At 39.3% G+C, this 20,803-nt stretch overlaps 1 protein-coding gene and 2 pseudogenes across 2 annotated transcripts; 2 read left to right on the top strand and 1 right to left on the bottom strand.

Annotated features, from left to right (window-relative positions):
- Positions 1 to 2,986: 2,986 nt before the first annotated feature.
- On the top strand, positions 2,987 to 14,554 carry LOC143858833 (rhomboid-like protein 19; annotated as a pseudogene). Its single transcript, XR_013239054.1, has 8 exons — positions 2,987 to 3,112; positions 3,626 to 3,750; positions 8,837 to 9,003; positions 9,617 to 9,722; positions 9,855 to 10,057; positions 10,181 to 10,318; positions 11,028 to 11,255; positions 13,897 to 14,554. The product of XR_013239054.1 is annotated as a rhomboid-like protein 19 (transcript).
- LOC143858530 (pentatricopeptide repeat-containing protein At5g16860-like) lies at positions 10,680 to 19,278 on the bottom strand. The gene is made up of 4 exons (XM_077369176.1): positions 18,352 to 19,278; positions 16,235 to 18,088; positions 11,001 to 11,104; positions 10,680 to 10,898 (listed from the first exon to the last, which is right to left on the bottom strand). The coding sequence occupies exons 1-2, from the start codon at positions 19,049 to 19,051 to the stop codon at positions 16,338 to 16,340; spliced, it is 2,451 nt and encodes an 816-aa protein (XP_077225291.1). The 5' UTR covers positions 19,052 to 19,278; the 3' UTR covers positions 10,680 to 10,898; positions 11,001 to 11,104; positions 16,235 to 16,337.
- LOC143858834 (syntaxin-124 pseudogene) lies at positions 14,565 to 15,553 on the top strand (annotated as a pseudogene).
- Positions 19,279 to 20,803: the final 1,525 nt, after the last annotated feature.

Raw genomic sequence — 20,803 nt, forward strand, 5'->3', positions numbered from 1 at the left:
AACACTGGAGAAGGGGGATTATCAACCTCAACAGGGGGTTCTCAACACTACAAATATGAATTATCAACCTCAACCGGGATTCACAACACTGGAAATGGGTATTATAAACTCCCTGAGGGGGTTTTCAACACCGGAGAAGGGGGATTATCAACCTCAATAGGGAGTTTTAACACTGGAGTAGGGGATTATCAACCTCAACAGGGGGTTCTCAACACAAGAAATGGGGATTATCAACCTCCCTTGAGGGGGTTTTCAACACTAGAGAAGGGGGATTATCAACCTCAACATGGGGTTCTCAACACTGGACATTGGGGATTATCAACCTCAACAGGGGGTTCTCAACACAAGAGAAGGGGGATTATCAACCTCAACAGGGGGTTCTCAACACAAGAGAAGGGGGATTATCAACCACAGGGGGTTCTCAACACACGAGAATGGGGATTATCAACCTCAACAGGGGGTTCTCAACAGAAGAGAAGGGGGATTATCAACCACAGGGGGTTCTCAACACACGAGAATGGGGATTATCAACCTCAACAGGGGGTTCCCAACACTAGAAATAGGGATTATCAACCTCCCTTCAGGGGGTTTTCAACACTGGAGAAGGGGGATTATCAACCTTAATAGGGGGTTTTTAACACTGGAGAAGGGGGATTATCAATGTACCTAGAAAGGATTCTCAACACTGAAAGTGGGGGATTATCAGCCTCAAAAGGGGTTCCCAATACTGCAAATGGGAGATTATGAACTACCTAGAGGGGGTTCTCAACACTGGCAATGGGGGATTATCAACATCCTAGAGAGGGTTACTAACACTGGAAATGAGGGGATTCTCAACACTGGCAATGAGGGATTATCAATCTACCTGGAGGGGGTCCTCAACACTTAAATTGAGGGATTATGAACCTCAAAAGGGGGTCCCAACACTGGATATAAAGCATCCCAACACTGGAAAAGGGGGTCCCAACACTGGAAATGGGGGTTCTCAACACTGAAAAAGGGATATTATCAATCTCAAGACGGGGTTGTCAATAGTGAAAAGGGGGTTCCCAACAATGGAAGTGGGAGATTCCCAACTCTCAAAAGGGGATTCTCAACACCGAGAATGAGAGATTATCAAAAGGGGGTTCTCCACAGTCAAAATGAAACAAAATAGGGAAAAATAAAAAATTAAACCCTAGATGTGTAAAGACTTCCAAATAGTGACAATGAAACAATACACCACGAAGGTAACTTAATAGAACGAAAATAAAAAGTAAAAAAATATGAAACATGACACCCTAACATACCTGCACGATGGGGATGGGGGAAAAATGAAGCCCACGCCGGAAAAAATGAATCCCTCGCCGGAAAAATGAAGCCCTCGCCGGAATACAGTTGATAACGGAGGAGAGAGGTTCGGAATAGCGCAGGAAACCGCCCCACTCCAGAGAGAAGGAGAGATCTTCACGCCGGTCACACCTCACGCCGGAGAAGATGGGTTTCAGGTGGTTAAAATGAAAATGGAGAGTAAAAGTTAAAAAAAGAAGCCTCTGTACAGTTAAAAACGAAGAGAAGTAAAAACAATGAGCTTTTCTTCCTGAAGGGTATTTATGTAAAAGGGTATTTATGTAAAAGGCCATGTCAGAAAAGGTAAAATGACCTCCGTTCACAAGCTTTCAAAAGGGTGTCACACATTCACTATTTTTTTATTTTTGTGTCACCAGTTGACAATTCTTCCTTCCTTTTAATATGCATACGATTCTTCAATTTCCATTTGATACAGACCAGATTTAGATTCGGATCTTTCTCCTTTTTCCTGCATTTTTTCTTCCTCAGATTTCAAAGAGATTCGTTGATTTCTTGCGTGATTCGAGAGATTTTGCACAGATAGAATTCAAGATCTGTTTATATGCTTTTCTTTGATTAGAGAATGTCCGAGATTTGCTTTGGTGTGTCTATTTGTCTCATTTTCTTGCAAATTTTCTCAGATTACAATGAGATTCGTCGATTTCTAGTTTTCTGCGAGAGATTTTGCTTAGATAGAATTCAAGAAACTCAAAAGATCTGTTTATATGCTTTTCTTTGATTAGAGAATGTCCGAGATTTGCTTTGGTGTGTTTATCTGTCTCATTTTCCTGCAATTTTTCTCTGATTACAATGTGATTTGTCGATTTCTTGCTTTCTGCGCTGCAATTTTTTCTCAGATTACAATGAGATTCGTCGATTTCTAGCTTGCTGCTAAAGATTTTGCGTAGATAGAATTAAAGAAACTCAAAGATCTGATTATATGCTTTTCTTTGATCAGAGAATGTCCAACAGTTGCTTTGGTGTGTCTATCTGTCTCATTTTCCTGCAATTTTTCTCAGATTACAATGTGATTTGTCCATTTCTAGCTTTCTGCGAGAGATTTTGCATAGATAGAGTTCAAGAAACTCCAAGATCTGTTTATATGCTTTCCAGTTGTCCGAGAGTTGCTTTGGTGTGTCTATTTAGTCATAATAGTGGAATGTTTTTAGATATATGTGTAACTTTTGAATTCTAGCTGTTTTTGCAATTCCTGAAAACTAGATATTCGTCCCTCGTTGGGTATTTAGTAAACAATCTTAGTAAGATCTTTCTCCTTTTGTTGCAATTTCTCATATTATAATGACATTCGTCGATTTCTAGCTTGCTATGAGAGATTTTGAATACATAGAATTCAAGAAACTCCAAGATTTGTTTACATGCTTTTCTTTGATTAGAGAATGTCCTAGAATTGCTTTGGTGTTTCTATTTAGTCGCAATGGTGGAATGCTTTTAGAAGTCTGTGGAAACTTTCGAATTCCAGTTGTGTCTGCAATTCCTGAAAAATAGATCTGCTGTCTGCCTGTCTGCCAATTCCAATGTATTGATGATTCTTCTATCATCATTACACCGGATTGGATGTACAAATCCTCGGTTTACTTATTGTGCGGATGGTATTTCGGTAATTTTCCCGATGTAGTGGCAGTGATATATAAGCCACATGTTAGGGTTACGGGTTGCCAAGTTTTCTTTGTGTTTTCTTGGCCAAGAAGAAGACAAGTTTGTAGCCCTAGACCAAAATAGTGAAAACACTTCTCCTGTTGACGCAGGCACACTACTAAATCATGTAAATCTTGTGTTTCTTGTGTGATTGTGCTTATTTGTATCATTTCTTGTCACTTTTGCTGCACATCCTGTTTAATCCTTGTTGAAAAGGTATGTCTTGGTTTTCTCCATTGCTTCCATTATTTTTCATAATCATACATATATGGAACTCCTGACTTGACAAACTCTAATTGATCTTCACTTGACTGATGGAATCAGTCAATTGGAAGCCCGAAGATCATAAATTCAAGACACTTTTTGCGACTTACATGAGATGTTAGAGCAGAATTCACTTAGCTCATAGGGAGCAGTGATTTGCTCAATTGATGAATTTCAAGTTTTTCCTTGAAGGGCTCCTCGTCCTAAAGAAGAAAAAGAGTACAAATTTTGAGGAAAAATCAACTGGGAAGAAATTTATCGCTTTTGCATGCTTCAATATGTGTGTGTAATGGACTTGCTATGTAATTCTAGCATTCTCTCACTTGTAATTTATTGAGGTAGGATAGATATAGCTTATTATACCTTGTAATTGCAGAGAAGCAGCTTCTTCTCTGGATTCACTCAGCTGTGTAAAGGCCTTTCTGCGGTACTTGTTGGGGGATATGCTATACTCCAGATTTTCCCTTCAGCTGTTTCATATCTTGCTCTTATTCCCGCGAGGTATGGTTTGTTGTTCTGATTCCACATTCATAGTTATTTTAATCGTGCTCTTCAAACTCAACATGATTTATTCATGGAAAAACTTTGCTTTTCAGTCAATTGTATGCTAGATATATTTGGTCTCATCCCCTGCTTAAAAGTCAGCCAAATGCTGCTGGTGCAAGGGATTTTACAAATGCAATTAGACTTTCTGTTACAAGATTTTGTTATATTATTTTTTTTTTTTTAATGATATCATCATCGGAAGGTGAGAATCCAACTAGAAGTCAAATGGTTTAGACTTTAGAGTAATTTCCAAATACTAATCCAAGTCGATTCTGCTTGGCTGGACTATGAGTACCTAGTCTAAAACTCCAAATGTCAAATTTGAAAATAAATTATCCAAAAAAGAACTAGTGAAGCAGTCGGTAAAAGGTTGAGTAAGTGTGTTGAGAAGGTGGTAAAGACATGACTTCCTATGATAAGGAAAAAAAAGGATGGCAAAAGGTTGAAGCACTTCGTAAAGTGGGAAATTGGAAGGGGGTCTTAATAATGGAAACATCCAAAAAATGAAATTGTCCACTATTAGGAAGATGACTTCGGAAGCTAGGAGAAGAAATTGTAGATAAGGAAGTCCTTTGGGGATCTATAATTATGGGTAAATATGAGGAGGAGTAGGGTGGATGGGAGGGGGGCAATTTAGCTAGTGGTAAAGACTTGGGGGCATGACAGTTGGTATGTGAAGTCAAAGAGCCGTTTATGTCATTCATTAGGTTTAGGTCAGGGAAGGGTGTTGGGATTAGGTTTTGGGAAGGTGTATTGTTGGGTAGTGTCTCTTTGTGCCACACCTATTGTGCCACACCTATTAAGTATTTATAGGCTAGTGAGCAGGGGCTATGCCAGAAATTTTGCACAAGGGGGACAAAAATTATAGTAATTTTTTTTTCTCCAAACAAAAGAAAGCACTATTATAGTTTTTTTGAAAAAACCCTCATATGTTCATTGTTATATCCTTAAAAGGGGGGCATATCTTTTTTTAAAAGGAAGGGAAAAACCCTCACTTGGGAAGAGAAAAAGATATTTTTTAGAAGGGAGGGATATAAAAATGGTAAAATTAAAATTTTAAACTTATTTTGTACTCGGGATTCTATTGGCCATAATACGCTTTGCTGGTTTGCCCTTCTCTAACTACGATTAATACATCGGCAAAAAAATCGGTCAAAATAGTCGGCCATGCTCCATTCTTTAATGAGCCTTTCTCGTTATAGCGTTATTCTCGACGGGCATTGACGGAGTAAATATAGTTACTTGAGACTTCCATGTTATCACGTGTCAACTTGTTGGGGTTTATTTGAGTCAACAAAAAAACCCCTCTCTCTAACGAGATTATATATGGTGGCTGCCCCACATCGTTTGGCTGATCCAAACCATTAATTTTTGGGCCTTACGTAGATGTAGATAGGGTGTATACCAAAAAAAATTCTCCATACTGTTCATCCGAACCCTCACCCTCTGTTATGTGCAGATTTCTATATTGTACTGTCAATTTTAAACCTCCATAAATTGGAGGGTTAGGATCATCCAATGGAGAAGATATTTTGGGGCACATCTTTATACATTAGGGCCCAACAAATGAACGGTTTGGATCACCAAAATAATGTGGGCCTGGGCTGCACCCTCATACATGACCGGCCATCATATAATCTCCCTCTCTGAAAGATGTCTCTCAACGGATCTGAGACCTTTCAATTAAATGGAGTGCAAATATTAGATTCTGCGTGTGTCCTATTAGTACACTTTGATTTAGGAATCACGGGTGAAAAAATCATCTCCATAGGATGATCCTAACCCTCTAATATGTAGATAAATTACATTTAGAAATATCTATAGATTGAAGAGTTAAGATCATCCAATGGAGATGATTTTATGGGCAAGGGCGCAACAAATCAACGGTTTGGATTGTGAGGAAAATGCCAACTATTTAGGATTCTATTGATGGTATTTAAGAGAAGGATTTATTTCAAAATCGATGTAGCCTGTCAGTTTTAGCGTCAAGAGGAGATGGGCGATTTTTTTGCCACAAATCTGCCCATTTTTCTAAATGATTCATTTAAAAACTGAGTCTAATCCTATTGTTGTTATTCTTTTTTAAAAAATAAGTACATAGAAATATGTAGTAAAGCTGTGTGCTTTGTTTAGGTGCCAATGGCATTTGTCAGTCGCGAAAACGAGCATTCATATGGGCAGCTTCTCCAGAAGTAGTGATTCCCGAGTGACCAGAGCGAATGTACGTTCTTGCGGGACAAGAGAAATATGTAGTAAAGCTGTGTGCTTTGTTTAGGTGAGGTTTGCTGTTCTGGAAGCTGAAGCTAATGGCATTTCTTGGCAGCGAAAACGAGCATTCTATGGGCAGCTTCTCCTGAAGAGGTGCTTCCCTAGTGATAGTCCACTTGCAGGCGTAAAATAGATCTAAATTTACGATATATTATTAGATAATTTTCAGTCCGCAAACCACCTTTTACCAACCGAACTTCTCCCAATTTCGTAATGGCGAGGAAGAGACCTTAGTCACCATTTATAGCAGGGGAATACCCGGTAGTAACGTTAGATAAAATGACATTTTTTTTTTTTGAAAATTTAACTCTAGAAGAAGAGCGAGCTGCTAAAAAAACGGGATTTTGTTTGGAAAATAAAGAGGAAACACTACGCTGTGACACAAGTGCAAGAAGATAAGGATGTGAGCTTGAATGCACACTATATGCAAAAAAAATTACTATGAAAATGACCAAATTGTCAGTCATTTCCACTTTTGTCTTTACTTTTCAAATGAAATCTCATTTTGGAAGTTTTTTATCCTTTTAATCACTATCCACCATCGTCTTTATTTCGGGAAGAGAGAACTGGGAGGAGCGTCCCTTGTATGACAATGAGGCACTTTTATTATTCCCCTACTCTTCGAGTCTATGGGCGCATCAAAGATGAATCTTTCCTAACAACCACTTTCTTCGCTTCCACGTGTACCTCGTGGATTTGATGAATAGTGTTGATCTATCTGGTGATCACAACTTGATCAGATGATCTTGTTTTCCATATCATTGTCTTTTTATGTTTATCAGTGTCCTCTTGTTTTCCATATCATTGTCTTTTTTTTCTTGGAAATGGAGCCTAATGGTATTCTATTCTGCTCATTTTCTATTTCATCTTGTAAAGCTGTATGATCTCTACGTCCGCTTTAGTAGAAAATGTGTAGGAATAATCCAGATGATTCAAATATTTAATCCTGCTTGGGATTTGTTCCAAAAAAGTTTCTCCTGAAGTTGCTTTCGATATCAAATCTGGCTAACTACAATCGGCGTGGTTTGCTATAATATATAATAATTACATGCAACCTTCTAAACTGCTAGTCATGGATGAATCAGCTCTAGCAGGACGTAATAAATTTATAATCAGATTGTTCTTGTTCTGGGAAGCTTGTTCTGGGAAGAAAAACATGGGCCATCCATGGTTGTGAAAATTGTGTATGCGAAGAGAAATCTTTTTACTGAAGAACTCCTACTGAAATTGGGATCATTTGAATTTACCTTATCCACTAACATTATGGATATGATAATTGAGGGACGGTGATGCAAGTAAACTACTGGGAATCCATCAAAATATAAAATTTGCTGGAAAATTGAACAATCATGACAATAACCCAATCTCAAACAATGTTAGAAAGAGATAAAATGACAATAAATATGATCAAAACATGATCAAGGATGGAACTCAACTCAACTAAGCCTGCCCCAAACACGATCAAAGATGGAAAAAAAACCCAAAATCCAGTGGAGAGAACTTGTAACTATTCATCGACCTTGTGGAAAGTGCATTAAAACTTTATGCATATATAGACCCAAAGCACCATGAACCCTATGATTTAGCTGACACTTGAATTTATTGTTGACACACATGTCAACACTGAGACATTTCCACACTCATTTCGACACTAGTAAATGTATTGCTAGAAGTATCAGACTTAATATGGGCTTGTCGATACGTTTTTGTATGGTGTCAAGTGTGAGATTATGTTGTTTTATTCTGAATATTGTGTTTACCTCTTATTATGAACTCTTCTATTTAACACTTCTTACTGATATTTGTTGTTATATCCCCTCCCCTAAACCTAAAACTCTAAACAAACTCATATTCTAATATGATATTCATTGCATCCTATTGGTCTGCCTTCTCATTGCATATTGGATACTGAAGAAAACTAGAATAAATTGATGAATGCATCGTTATTTTATTATCTCATGTTTGTTTTAGAGTATAGTCACTTAAGCCTAAGATTTATTAGTTTGTTAAATGAATTGTTTTTACATTGTTGCAAATTATTCTAGTAATCAGTTATTTTCTACGTATGTACATGTATGGGCATGTCCCCATTTCTAGATTTTTTAAGGGTTTATATGTCAGACACCTCGTATCCGTGTCGAAACCTGTCATACAAATCCACATCCTCAAATCATAGCTATATATTTTTTTGAAAGGTAACAACAAATCACACATGCACGCACGCACATATGCACACACACACTTTGTTTTTAGTCGTGTCTCCGTTCTATTTTATTATTTATTTATTTTGATTTTCACTTCATGCTTGTGTCGACGCGTAACACTCATGTTCGTGCCCACGAATCATAGCCTAAATCCAATCTCTCTATAATCATTTTGCTGCATTATGGGCTTGTTCATAAACTTTGCATACATAAGAAGGCTGTTGTAGTTTCCAAGCATATTTGATCCTTTTGTTCGGCATTTTCTTAGCCCTGTTTTTAACTTATAATGTGTGATCTTTGGTATATTCTTACTGAAAATTGTGACTTGTATTTAGGAATAGAATGCAGCATACTTAATCAATAACTGATTTCCATCTAATTCCTGAGACTTGTAACAATGCATCTTAGTTTTTAGATCTTTAGTGACATATATTATTAACTACATGATTAATTCTCATCTAATTCCTGAGACTTGTAATAATATATCTTAGCTGTTAGATCTTTAGTGACATATATTATTAACTACATGATTTCAAATTGCGTGTTCTGATGGTGTAGCTGTTTTGCAGGTGGCCATTAGCATAGTTGGTCTTCTTGTCATTGGGAAGTTGCTAGAACCAATATGGGGTTCCAGGGAGTACCTGAATTTTATTTTTCTAGTTAACTTTTTCACTTCTGTGTGCGTCTTCATCACAGCTATAGCATTGTACTACATAACAAAGAATGAAAATTTCCTGTGAGTATTGTATGCTCCAGAGAGTATAATTTTGGCATGTTTATTTATGCTCGTAAAATTTTCCTTCATGTTACTTCTTGTTTGTCTTGTATGTGTAATGCTGTTTTCTTTTCTTTTCCCTTGCTTGGTTTCTTTTAGGATTCTTATGCCTCTTATGAGAATTTAAATGTTCTTATATTATATGAAATCTTTAAAGCTGGAAAGCATGACAATGCATATGGTGGTAGGACCCCTTAACCATCTGCTTGAACATTTTGGAACATTTCCTTCCTAAATGTGTTGTGTAGCTGTATGTATCAATGTTAACATAAAATAAACAAACACCGTTTCTCATTGTATTACATTAGCTTTTATTGATATGCTGGCTATTCCAATGTATATATTTCCTTTTATTTCAAGTCATGGTGATTTCTTAGAAGTCCGATCGTTGGTAAAATTCTTATTCTTATTTGAAAGTGCTTATTACAATCTTTATGGCACTTAAGCAAGAAATTCCTGTTTGAGCTTATTAGAGTAGATAAAGATAACGTTAAGCTCAGTCTCAACGAAATATTTTCTTTTCTTTTTGTTCTGCATTATTACTCTCTAATTTTGATGATTTTCTGTGTGGCAGTTATACACCACTCTCTGGCTTCCATGGGGTTCTTTCAGGGTTCCTGGTAGGGATAAAGCAAATTATTCCTGACCAGGAATTTCTTCTCTTCAGGATTAAAGCAAAGGTATGATAGACACAGTTCTGTTAGATTACATCAAAATTATCCATCTTTCCTTACCATTTTCATATAAATTTAGCATCTCAAAGGTATTTAGCTGATACTATCATCTACACGCCTTTTGTACTCTCACTCCAGTGGATCCCGTCCCTTGTTGTGTTGGTATCAATAGCTATAAGCTTCTTTACAGAAGAGTTAGCATCATACTTTCCAACATTAATATTTGGTACTTATATGAGCTGGATTTACTTGCGGTATCTTCAAAGGAAGCCAGAAACAAACCTCAGGGGTGATCCTAGTGACGAGTTTGCTTTCTCCTCTTTCTTCCCTGAATTTTTCCGGTAATAAATAATAGCCTCTTATGTGATTTCTGTCCTTGGAAGAGGCTTTTGAGTTAGGCTATATTGCCATGCTCTTTTTTTTTTCTTCTTATTGAGTGTGAATCTCTCTATTGGGATTTGCAGGCCGTTTATAGATCCCATTGCATCAGTCTTTGATCGTATGTTTTGTAGAAGATCTGAAATTTCTAATGAAGACAAGGGCCATACATTAGGGGGTGCCCCATTGCCTGGTTCGGACCCTATTGAGGCATCCAGGAGGAGGTGATATTTTGTTCTAATCTTGAAATTTTGGGATCTGTGTATTTCTAGAGTACTCTTTTGCTGTCATGTGTTTCATTCACTCAACACTAGTTTAGAACTATGTCACAAATATCGTTCTTGGGAATTTCTTGGCAAGGAAAAATGTCAGGATATATTATTTTTTTATTTTTTCAGGTTTATATAGAGAAAAATGATAAATAAAATAATTTAAAAATATAAAAATAAATAAATTTAGAAAATATAAAATAAAATTTATCATAAAAATATTGTGATATTATCGTAGTAAATGAAAATATTGCTTATATTTTTTAGATTCTCGGGATTATTTCGGGCTTTTTTCCGTTTTATTAAAATATCACAATAAAAATCACTATATTTTGAAAATATCGGAGATATTTGTCACATACGTTTACAAATAAGATATAATTCATATGGAATTCGCCAGCCATGAGTACAATTAGTAAGTGACTAACCTTGTTTCTCTTTCGTCCTAACTGGTACAAGCTTTAGCCAGCATTTTCCTGGATGCATCTGATTTCCTTTAGCTTTTCCCCCAATTCAGCTCAAGTTTGTATTTCCACTGCAAGTTGGTACCACATTTTCTTAATACTCTAGTTATAAGAAACTCATCACAGGACTTCACAGACAATATTGAATAGACACTGGCATTAAGAAATCTCACCCATAGACCTTTCTTGCCAAATTGCAGGGAACGAGGGGCACGGGCTCTGGAAGAAAGACTAGCAGCAGAGAAGTCCTCTTCTGAAGGGAGTGTTGGAGACCCATCTGGAAGAGATGGAGCAGAGAATGTTTGAAAGATCAAATGGTTCCTCCATTTTCCCCAAGACATGTTCTGTTTGTGCCTCTTCACTTTAACGGATTTGTGCAATTTCAGAGAACTGGTTCAGATTCTATTCGGAGGAGAATTTTTTTCCAGGTGTGTCACTCTTTTCTTTTTTTATGGAGAGAATGATAATTTTACTGGTAATGAAGTTTGTCTCTCTTCTTATTTTCATTCATGAAGATTTGTGTGTGTGCATCCAACTAGTTCTCAGATAAGGTCGAAAATATGTAAATAATGGCAGGGAACTCTCTGAAGTAGTGGTGTCATATGATGGATATTTCCTTCGATATGGGCCCCATTGCATCCAATTAGGCCCAGTGTTTAAAAACGCGGATTTGACGCGGAACGCGGCCAGGAAAAATCCTTGTCGACTCAACGCGGACGCGGCCAAGAATGCGGTTGACGAGGTTGACGCGGTCATAACTTGGGAGAGTCGAAGGAGTTTAATGACTATGTAGGGCAAAACGCGGAATGCGGATGTGGTGCAATGCGGAACGCGGCCAAGGCAAAAAGGAGTCGACTCGGGGGAGTTCCTTGTCGAGTCAAGGAGTTTTTGAACACTGATTAGGCCACATTGATGTGCATTGGGCTGCAACTTAACAATCCAAAGGTGGGATGAATTTTGAATAGAAAATTTTATGTACAAAAGGAAATGCCAATAGTCTCACTTTCACCCGGTTTACCACATTTGGTACCTCACACTAGTCACCGGCCCCATTGTTTATGTGGGCGGTGATCTCTTGGGCAAGTGGACTACAAGGTTTTAAATTTCGGTTTCAGTCGCCACGGAAACAGAAATATTAGGGTTTCAGTGGAAAATTTCGGCGGAAATCCTATAAAAGCATAGAAACATATCACAAAGGCAATGATAGAATTTAAAGATGAAAATTCAGGAAATGCTAGAATGACCATAAATACACACTTAAAAATTATCACCTAAGCAAGACTATCATCTATAATGGTTTAAAATATCGAACACCCAGCGACAGTGAGCGACATTCACTGTCGCGTATGTATGTCCGATAATTTAATAAATACTAAATTTCATATATAATTCATATAATCATTTATCCATAATGAATGCACCATATTTCACATGTAATTTATGTAAATATAGGTATCTAATATACACCGATATAGTTGAAATCACGGTGAACTAAACCTGTCTAGTTCAGTTTTAGCAAAGATCCTAACTGGTCTTAGTCTACAACATTCAACCAATGTCTTCAAAATGACAGGGAAATCATGTTTGGAGAGAAGATCAGTAGCAGCGTTGAAATTTCCATGCTATTAGATGATTATCATCTTTCTAATATTCATGAACTGGTTACACATAAGTCTTTGACACATTCTTTTATCTGAGTTGGTTTCCATTTGTTTCTTTTCTTCCTCCTCACATAATCATGGTAATTTCATGTTATAAAATCCCTTCCAAAGTACTAATGACTTTCTATTATTTTGTGGAGCACGAGGAATGAAAGCATGGGTCTGGTGACCAAGATAAAGTCATGGTGGCCACTAGCACTATTATACACTTAGCATCATGGTTGCAAAGTTTAGAGTTGGGTAAATTTCAGCTTGGCAGTTATCTGTGATTTGGGGAAAAATCAAGTAAGCTATTCAAGTAAATTTTGTAGAAATGGTAAAAAGATGGGAATTAATTAAAATAAGAATACCTTAAGATTGTGTACTTCTTTTAAAATCATTTTTAAACATGAATTCTTGAAATGATCACGAAAGACTCAATTACTTCAAAACCATTGCAATTAAATTCTTGAAATATCATCCATCAATATTGTTGGCCATCACAAATCCAGCTTATTGCCCTTGGCCCCACCATCATCGGACGATTTTAGACCTTTGATCGAGCAATATGAAAAAGACATCCTTTAAGATGTCTTTAAGCCGTTGATTTTGTATGTCATAATCTTATGAATGAGATCTATTTTCAGCATCAAACTTGGACCCCATGTGATTGCCCTATGATGCAGTATGAGATCAGCGGTCCCCGGTCAATCATCGAGAGAGAGAGAGAGAGAGAGAGAGAGAGAGAGAGAGTTGCAAAACCCCAACTGCATGGATGCCCTGTTGGATCCAAATGTCATGCATTTACAGTGGTACTGAAAAATTCAAAATTATAGGCAGTTAAGTGATGTGAATCCAATGTGAGAGCCCTGGTTAGTTAGGTAATGTGGATCCAACCAGGGCTCCCTTCAATTTAGCATTCCTCATAGATTTTTGGGTACTATTCCCATACATGCTTGAATTTTTATAACACTTGTCTCGCCCAATTATTCCGGTATAAAGACCTTTTTTTAAAAAATGGTAGCCAAATTTCATTAAAAATACAAGGGACCGGTATAAAAACTTTGTAACTATGATCCGATTGAGTTGCTCTAAGGACCTACTCGTTTTGGATTTTGAGAACTGATTTTGAGTCAAAACTGATTACTGGGCTCAAAATTAAAAGCAATTTTGTCCAATGTTCAGTTTTGGACTCACAAATCAATTCACAAAATCCAAAACGAACAGGGGAAACCAAACTGGAGAGGTCAGCTAGATTTTCTCTCTAAACCACCAAACAAATTTCCTTTCCTTTCATCCTCGACCATGTGTTTTGTCATTGAAAAAAGAATGTCTTTTTTTCCTGCCAATACAATCAAATGGGTCTCCTCTCATTTCTCTTCTTCATTGTGTCATTGAATCATAGTCACTGAATTTTGGTCCAATGCAGATATACCGGCGATGACAAAGATGAAGAAGATGAGACCTGCAGTGTCTGATAAAGAAAGCACCGCTCGAAATGCCTACTTCTTCTCATGATCATATCAAATGTATTAGGATACTGAAAGAAAGAACACCCAAATGTTTTCAAGCTCAACGTGGATGGTTGCTCTCTTGCAACCTCAGAAAAAGAGGAATCGGAGGGGGTTTTAGAGACAGTAATGGCGCCATCATCTAAGTCATTTCTGGGTCAATTTGAATAACGGACTCTACCGAAGTGGAGGCTCTTGCTATTCACTTTGGCATGAGCTTATTTAGGGATCAATTAGAAGGCAAGTTGGAGGTAGAAGGGGATTCTTCAAATGTCATTTCTTGGGTTCAAGGCACGAGCATTGGTCCATGGAGATTAGCTAAGTTTTTGGATGAGATTAGTTCAATGATCAACGATGATTTCCTTTCTTTTGTTCATGTTCCTAGGAGTGCCAATGATCTAGTGGAGGATCTGGCTGGCTACATCTGGAGCATTGGACTCATTGTACTTCGGGTCCACTCTCCCCATTGATGTGAATCTGTAATCTCATTTTTAACTGAATATAGTCATCTTTTTTTCAAAAAGAAAAAAAGAAAGAAAGAAAGAACACTCGCCGTGCTTAAATTGACAACATCAAATTAGCTACAATGAATGATCTGTTTTCAGGTTCCTTCAAGAAGTACACAGACCTAAAGCAGCAGGTCCATATCGACATGGAAAATGGGGCAATGGTGGATGGGGAGATGGCAGGGAAGGAGAGTGTCAACCTTGAAAGGTTCTGCGAAGATGTGGAGAACATCAAGGCCGACATGAGGGTGGTAGAGAGACTCTACAAGCAGCTCCAAGAGACGAACGAGGAGAGCAAGAGCGTGCACAATGCGAAGACCATTAAAGACCTCCGGGCACGAATGGACACTGACGTCGAGCAAGTGCTCAAGAGAGTGAAGGTCATCAAGACGAAGCTAGAGGCACTTGACCGGTCCAATGCTGCCCAACGGAACCTCCCCGGTTGTGGGCCAGGGTCGTCGGCTGACAGGACTCGAACGTCTGTTGTGGGTGGGCTTGGGAAGAAGCTCAAGGACCTCATGGATGACTTCCAAAGCCTTCGAGCCAAGATCACGTCAGAGTACAAGGAAACTGTGGAGCGTAGGCAGTGTGAAGCTTAAGCTGTTAGAGTTGGCGTAATTTAATCATTTATACTTTCAACACTTCCTCTCATGTGTGGCTCGTTTTTTTGGGGTGGGCTTTACACGTGAATTTTTAACATCAAGGTTGGATTTTGAACTCTGGACCTGCCATGAGGCAATAGTGCTCTATAATACAATGTGAAACAACCAATTACTCCGAAAGCTTAAGCTGTAAAGAGTTGCTATTTAATCATTTATACTTTAACAGGTACTTCACGATCACGGGAGAGAAAGCGGACGAGCAGACAATAGAAAATCTCATCTCTTCAGCGGAGAGCGAGACGTTCCTTCAAAAGGCCATTCAGGACCAAGGCCAAGGCCAGATCTTGGACACCATCTCTGAGATCCAAGAGCGCCATGACGCCGTCAAGGAGATTGAGAAGAACCTTCTAAACCTACACCAGGTTTTCTTGGACATGACTGCTCTAGCGGAGGCACAAGGGCAATAACTAAATGACATTGAGAGCAATGTAGCATACGCCAATTCATTTGTGCGGAGAGGGACGAGCAGCTACAGGCGGCAAAGGAATACCAGAAAAGCTCAAGGAAGTGGACATGTTATGCTATGAGCCTTGGTGCAGTGATCATCATAGTATTGGTCATACCCATTCTATCATCTCTCACATCATAGATAAAAAAGAAAAGGGGGGGAAATTCCCATAATGGGAAGATTCATTCTCCCTAGTGACACAACTACATGAGCAAATGGAAGGGCACATTGTCTTAAAAAAAAGTTGAATATAGGAAACAGAAATTGCTTAATTTTTCGCAATTTAAGTTTCTTACTGTCGTATTCTCCATTTTTTTGGAAATTTTGTTTCACATTGAACTGGCTCGCGAAACTTCAATTTCATGTCTTGTTGTCAAAGAAGAAGAAACATAGAAATGTATAACATAGTGACATAGTGTACATTACTTGATGTCTCTATACAGCGAAAGAAGAAGACTTTGATTGCATCTAAATTTTCAGTGAGCATAAATAATACAGAGCCATTCCAGTACACTCCACAAAATTCTGATGAAACTGAAACATAAAAAACATACTAGAAATTATCATAAAAAAATTGACATATTTGATATATAGTATAAAAATAAAAAAAGTGCAGATTGATTCTATGTGAAGGACTTACCTTTCCAATTCAAGAAGTCATTAACTGAAGAAATTAAGTAATTAGTCAATGTTAATCATCGCCATGATCATCATCATCAGATCAATAAAGAAAAAACACGCCATCACCAATAGCCGCCACAAGAACAGGAGCCATTCTTAAAATGATGGAAACGACTCGGGTCCCTCACTATAATTTCATGATCGATGATCTTGGAAATGAAAGTGATTGCACTGTGGCAGTCACCACAGATCTGCAGGTTCTTGGTGATTCGAATTGCAGATCCAGGGGATGAGGTCAAAACTCCAAAGGCAAGAGCCAGCTTCTCACTATGCTCCGAGAGAAGGGAGCCTTTCTCCTCATCGTCCACATCATGTAACGCAAAGCTTGTCTCGGGCAGGTACCCAATGGCCTTTATGCGTTGCATCAAGGTCGCGAGGACAGCATATATCTGTTGGGATTGCGGGTGGGACCTGTCCCCAACGAAGAATGATGCTGTGGCATTCTTTCCTTGGATCCAACTGCACCCGGGTTTTTTCTCAATCCCCGCCTTCTTCATCAAGCTTCTGATCCGGGCCACGTCTCTCCAACGTCCGGCATTGGCATAAATGTTTGAAAGGAGTGTATAGGATACATCATTCTCTGATTCCAATTTTAACAGGCGTTCCGCAGCATATTCCCCAAGTTCTACATTGGCGTGAGTCCTACAGGCGCTAAGCAATGCCACCCACACAACTGCACTCGGTTCCATAGGCATGCCCTCAATCAGCTCTTGGGCTTCATCCAAACGACCTGCCCGGCCCAGGAGATCAACCAAACAAGCATAATGCTCCACACCGGCGGCCACCCCGAAATCCCTACCCATGCTTCTGAAGTAATTCAGCCCATGATCAGCCATGCCGGAGTGGCTGCACGCATAGAGCACGACAAGGAAGGTAACTCCGTCAGGCACCAGCCCTGCTTCTTGCATTTCATTGAACCGGCGAAGTGCCTTGTCACCACGGCCGTGCATTCCATACCCCGTAATCAGTGACCTCCATGAGACTTCATTCCTTTGGGACATACTATCAAACACGTTTTGCGCGGCGTCAATGTCACCACACTTGGAATACATGTCTACAAGGCAATTGAAAACAAATAGCTTCACACCCTCGTACTGGTGGCGGGTTACATAGGCGTGAATTTGTCTACCATAGCGCAGGGCCGCTAGACGACCACAAGCCATCAGAGCACAAGATATAGTAAAAGCATTCGGCGTGGCATTGGCCTCAAGTAGCATTTGGGCAAAGAGTTTCAAGGCCATGTTGGCGTCCCCGTCTTGCTCGTAACCACCGATCATGACAGTCCAAGTCACCACATTTCTTTCCCTCGTCGGCATAGAATCAAACAAGGCTCGGGCAACATCGGTTCTTCTACACTTGGAATACATGTCTATGATTCCATTCTTCACCACATGATATTCACCGTCCTCATCATGGTCCCAATTCAGATGGCATCGGAGCACGTGACCATGAATTTCCTTCCCTTGAAGCAGAGCTCCCACAGATGCACAAGCTGAGAGGAGGGACACGAGGGTGACCGCATTGGGCTCCAATCCTTCCACCTGCATCTCCCGGAACACATCCAAAGCCTTGAGCCCATAACCCCTCTGAGCATACCCAGCAATCATCGCACTCCAAGTTACTACATTGAGCCCAATCTTCTGCGCGCGAAATTTCTCAAACACCTCCAGTGCATCCCCAAATCTTCCACTCTGAGAATATCCACTAACCATCGCGGTCCACGACACAACATCCGTCCTCTCCATGCCTTCAAAGATCTTAAGAGCTTCCCCCATCATCCCGCATTTCGCATACATGTCGAGCATAGCATTACCTGTTGAAGTATAAATGATTAAACTAACAGCTTAAGCTTTTAGAGTAATTGGTTGTTTCACATGGTATCAGAGTTATTGCCTCACGGAAGGTCCTCGGTTGAAAACCCAACAACTCCTTGATATTAAAAATTCAAGTGCAGGGTCAACCCAAAAGAAGAGGCGCCACACATCATTGGGAGTGTTACGGTATAAATGATTAAATAACACTAACTCTAACAGCTTAAAGCTTAAACATTTGGAGTGATTGGTTGTTTCACATTACCCACAACGATATCCGACAATAGCCCATTCCTTACAGCATAACAGTGAACTTGCTTCCCTTGCCACCACGCTCCAAGGGAAGCGCAAGCTGGAAGGATGCTCACGAGGCTAACCACCACAGGCCGCTTAGCCTCTTCCCTCACAGTCATTCGTGCGAAAGTCTCTAACGCCCTATTCCAATCCCCACTCTGCACGTATGCTGCCACCATCGAATTCCAAGACACCACATCGTCTATCCTTCTCTGACACATTTCGTCGAACACTTGGTGGGCGTCCTCCATGGAGCCACACCTTCCATACATAGTGACCAGCGCATTGCACACGAAAACATTGGACTCGAATCCATGGCTGCAAACGAGCGAGTGAACGGCCGTGCCTTGATGGAAAGAACCCAATTCGCCACATGCTTTGAGGATCAAAGGTAAGGTAAAATGGTCGGGTTTGGTTCCGAGACTTTGCATATGGTGGTAAAGAGAGAGGGCATGGTCTAGATGGCCTTGACGGATTTCATGGCGGATGAGGGAGTTGTATAAGAAAACGGGAGATGGGGAGAGTTGTGGGAGGGAGGAAAGGGGGTTGGAAAGAGAGGTGCATTCGTTTAAGAGAGAGGCAAAGTAATGAGAGGTGGAGAGATTGAGGGTGAGATTGGTGGAGATTCTTTTCAGTGCAAGGTTTAGTAGGGTGGGGAAGTGAAGAAGCATGGTATATTCCCATTGCGGCAAACTATCAAACACTTAGCATACCACTCTTTTCTGGCGCCAAGTTCGGTTTTGACTCACCCAGAGCTCCACAAGAGAACGTGTAGGCTTTAGAAAGGGAAATTGTTGTAACCTTTGCCCCCACTTTTACACTAGAGGGGGCTGTCCAGTAAAAAAAGGAAGGGAATATATTATCTTCCTGTATAAAATGGGATTTGTTAGGGACTTCCGCAAAAAGGCATTTTGAGGCTGGCTGTTGCATGAGAGAGCAGCCTTTTCATATGAATAAATGAATAAGACAAAATCTGATGAAAAGTGAGCATATGTGGCTCCTCTCTCATGCAACAGCCAGCCGCGAAATGCCGTACCCCAAACAAATCATCTTCATATGATGATGATCCTAATCCTATAATTTGTAGAGGGAGGTGGGACTAAATGTTTCGATGATCCAAAAACTTCATTGGTTGGACCCTGACTTAAATAGGATGTGCCTCGAAAATCATAAGCCTCAAATATGTAGAGAATGTATCATCGAATGATGTAGTCATTGCCATATTTTTTATAAAATACTAGGGTAAGTGATATAAATCCCCCCCTTTTGATTGCTTGGGAAGTATTTTTGAAGATTTGCTAGGCAATTTCGCAGAAAGCCATTTGCATCTCACTTTCCCTAGTGGGAAATAAGACAAAATCTTGGAAAAGTGAGCCGTGTGGCAGTTCTCTTTTGCAAAAGTGATCCGCGAAATGGCTTACCGCAAAACTGCGTATGAAATCCCTTTTTTTTTTCTTTTTTTTTTTTGAAGAAAAATCAAGGGGGGCCATATGTTTAGTTGATGCAAACCATTAATTTGTTCAACATCGACTTAAGTAGGTTGGTCCTGGAAAAGTCTTTTCCATTGGAGGATCCTAATCATTATTATCAACATCATTATAAGCTGTAAAATAAATGCTCAAGACACCAACAAATAATAGTACCAAATTTTTCCCCAAATCAAGGGCTGGAATTGTCGGATCTAGACGATTTTTTTTTGTCTGGGGCCCATCCACTATATGACTCAATAAATGAATACTTTTTTTTCCCACCAATCTCCTTGGATTTTTTTTCTCCCACATAAATCCCAGGAACCAAAAAAACCCGGCAACCAAACAGAGAACAGAGTAAAGAACAATATCCTACTGTATTCCTCACCCATTCCAACAAATGCAAATAGCTTTCAAAACAGGCAGTGCCATCCCTAGCGCTCTCTCAAAGAGATTCATCAAAAAGCTCCCTATCTCTGACCATAAATGAGCTCATGTGGTAAGCTTTTGGTCATGGAATCCGCCAAAACACTTGTGATACTCATGTGCTCTATAGAAATTCTATGATTTTGAACTCTTTCTAAGAACAATACATCATACATTGACCCCTTAATTTGTTGTTCTTAGAAAAGTAAAATTTTCAGTGAAATTATCACGACACATTCTCAGTGACTTGTTGGCTATTCTTGGGTTGTATTGGATTAAGAATGGAATGAGCAGGCAAAGTGTAAACCATCAGGCCGCTGGAATTCAATAGGATTTACTATGAAAATTTACCCTAGGAATAGGGATATTTTGATCATTTTAGTAGAAACCAAAATTTGCATGACATTTGGAGCTGCCTCTATTTATCTCTTTGTGCACCTACGCTAAATTAGATTTTGTTTTATTGAGCAAAATAGAATCTGTATTGCTTGGAGCTCTATATTCAAATACAATGATTGACTGTAAGAG

The sequence above is a fragment of the Tasmannia lanceolata genome, unplaced genomic scaffold, assembly GCF_043159265.1.
Source record: "Tasmannia lanceolata isolate RefF3 unplaced genomic scaffold, GAP_Taslan_0.1 ptg000026l, whole genome shotgun sequence".
NCBI lineage: Eukaryota > Viridiplantae > Streptophyta > Magnoliopsida > Canellales > Winteraceae > Tasmannia > Tasmannia lanceolata.

Excerpts from the sequence above, each read along its gene's own strand:
- LOC143858530 (XM_077369176.1), bottom strand. The coding sequence starts at position 19,051 with ATGCTTCTTCACTTCCCCACCCTACTAAACCTTGCACTGAAAAGAATC. Across the intron at positions 18,089-18,351 it reads ATTGTCGGATATCGTTGTGG|GTAATGCTATGCTCGACATG; the intron begins GTAATGTGAAAC and ends ATACTTCAACAG.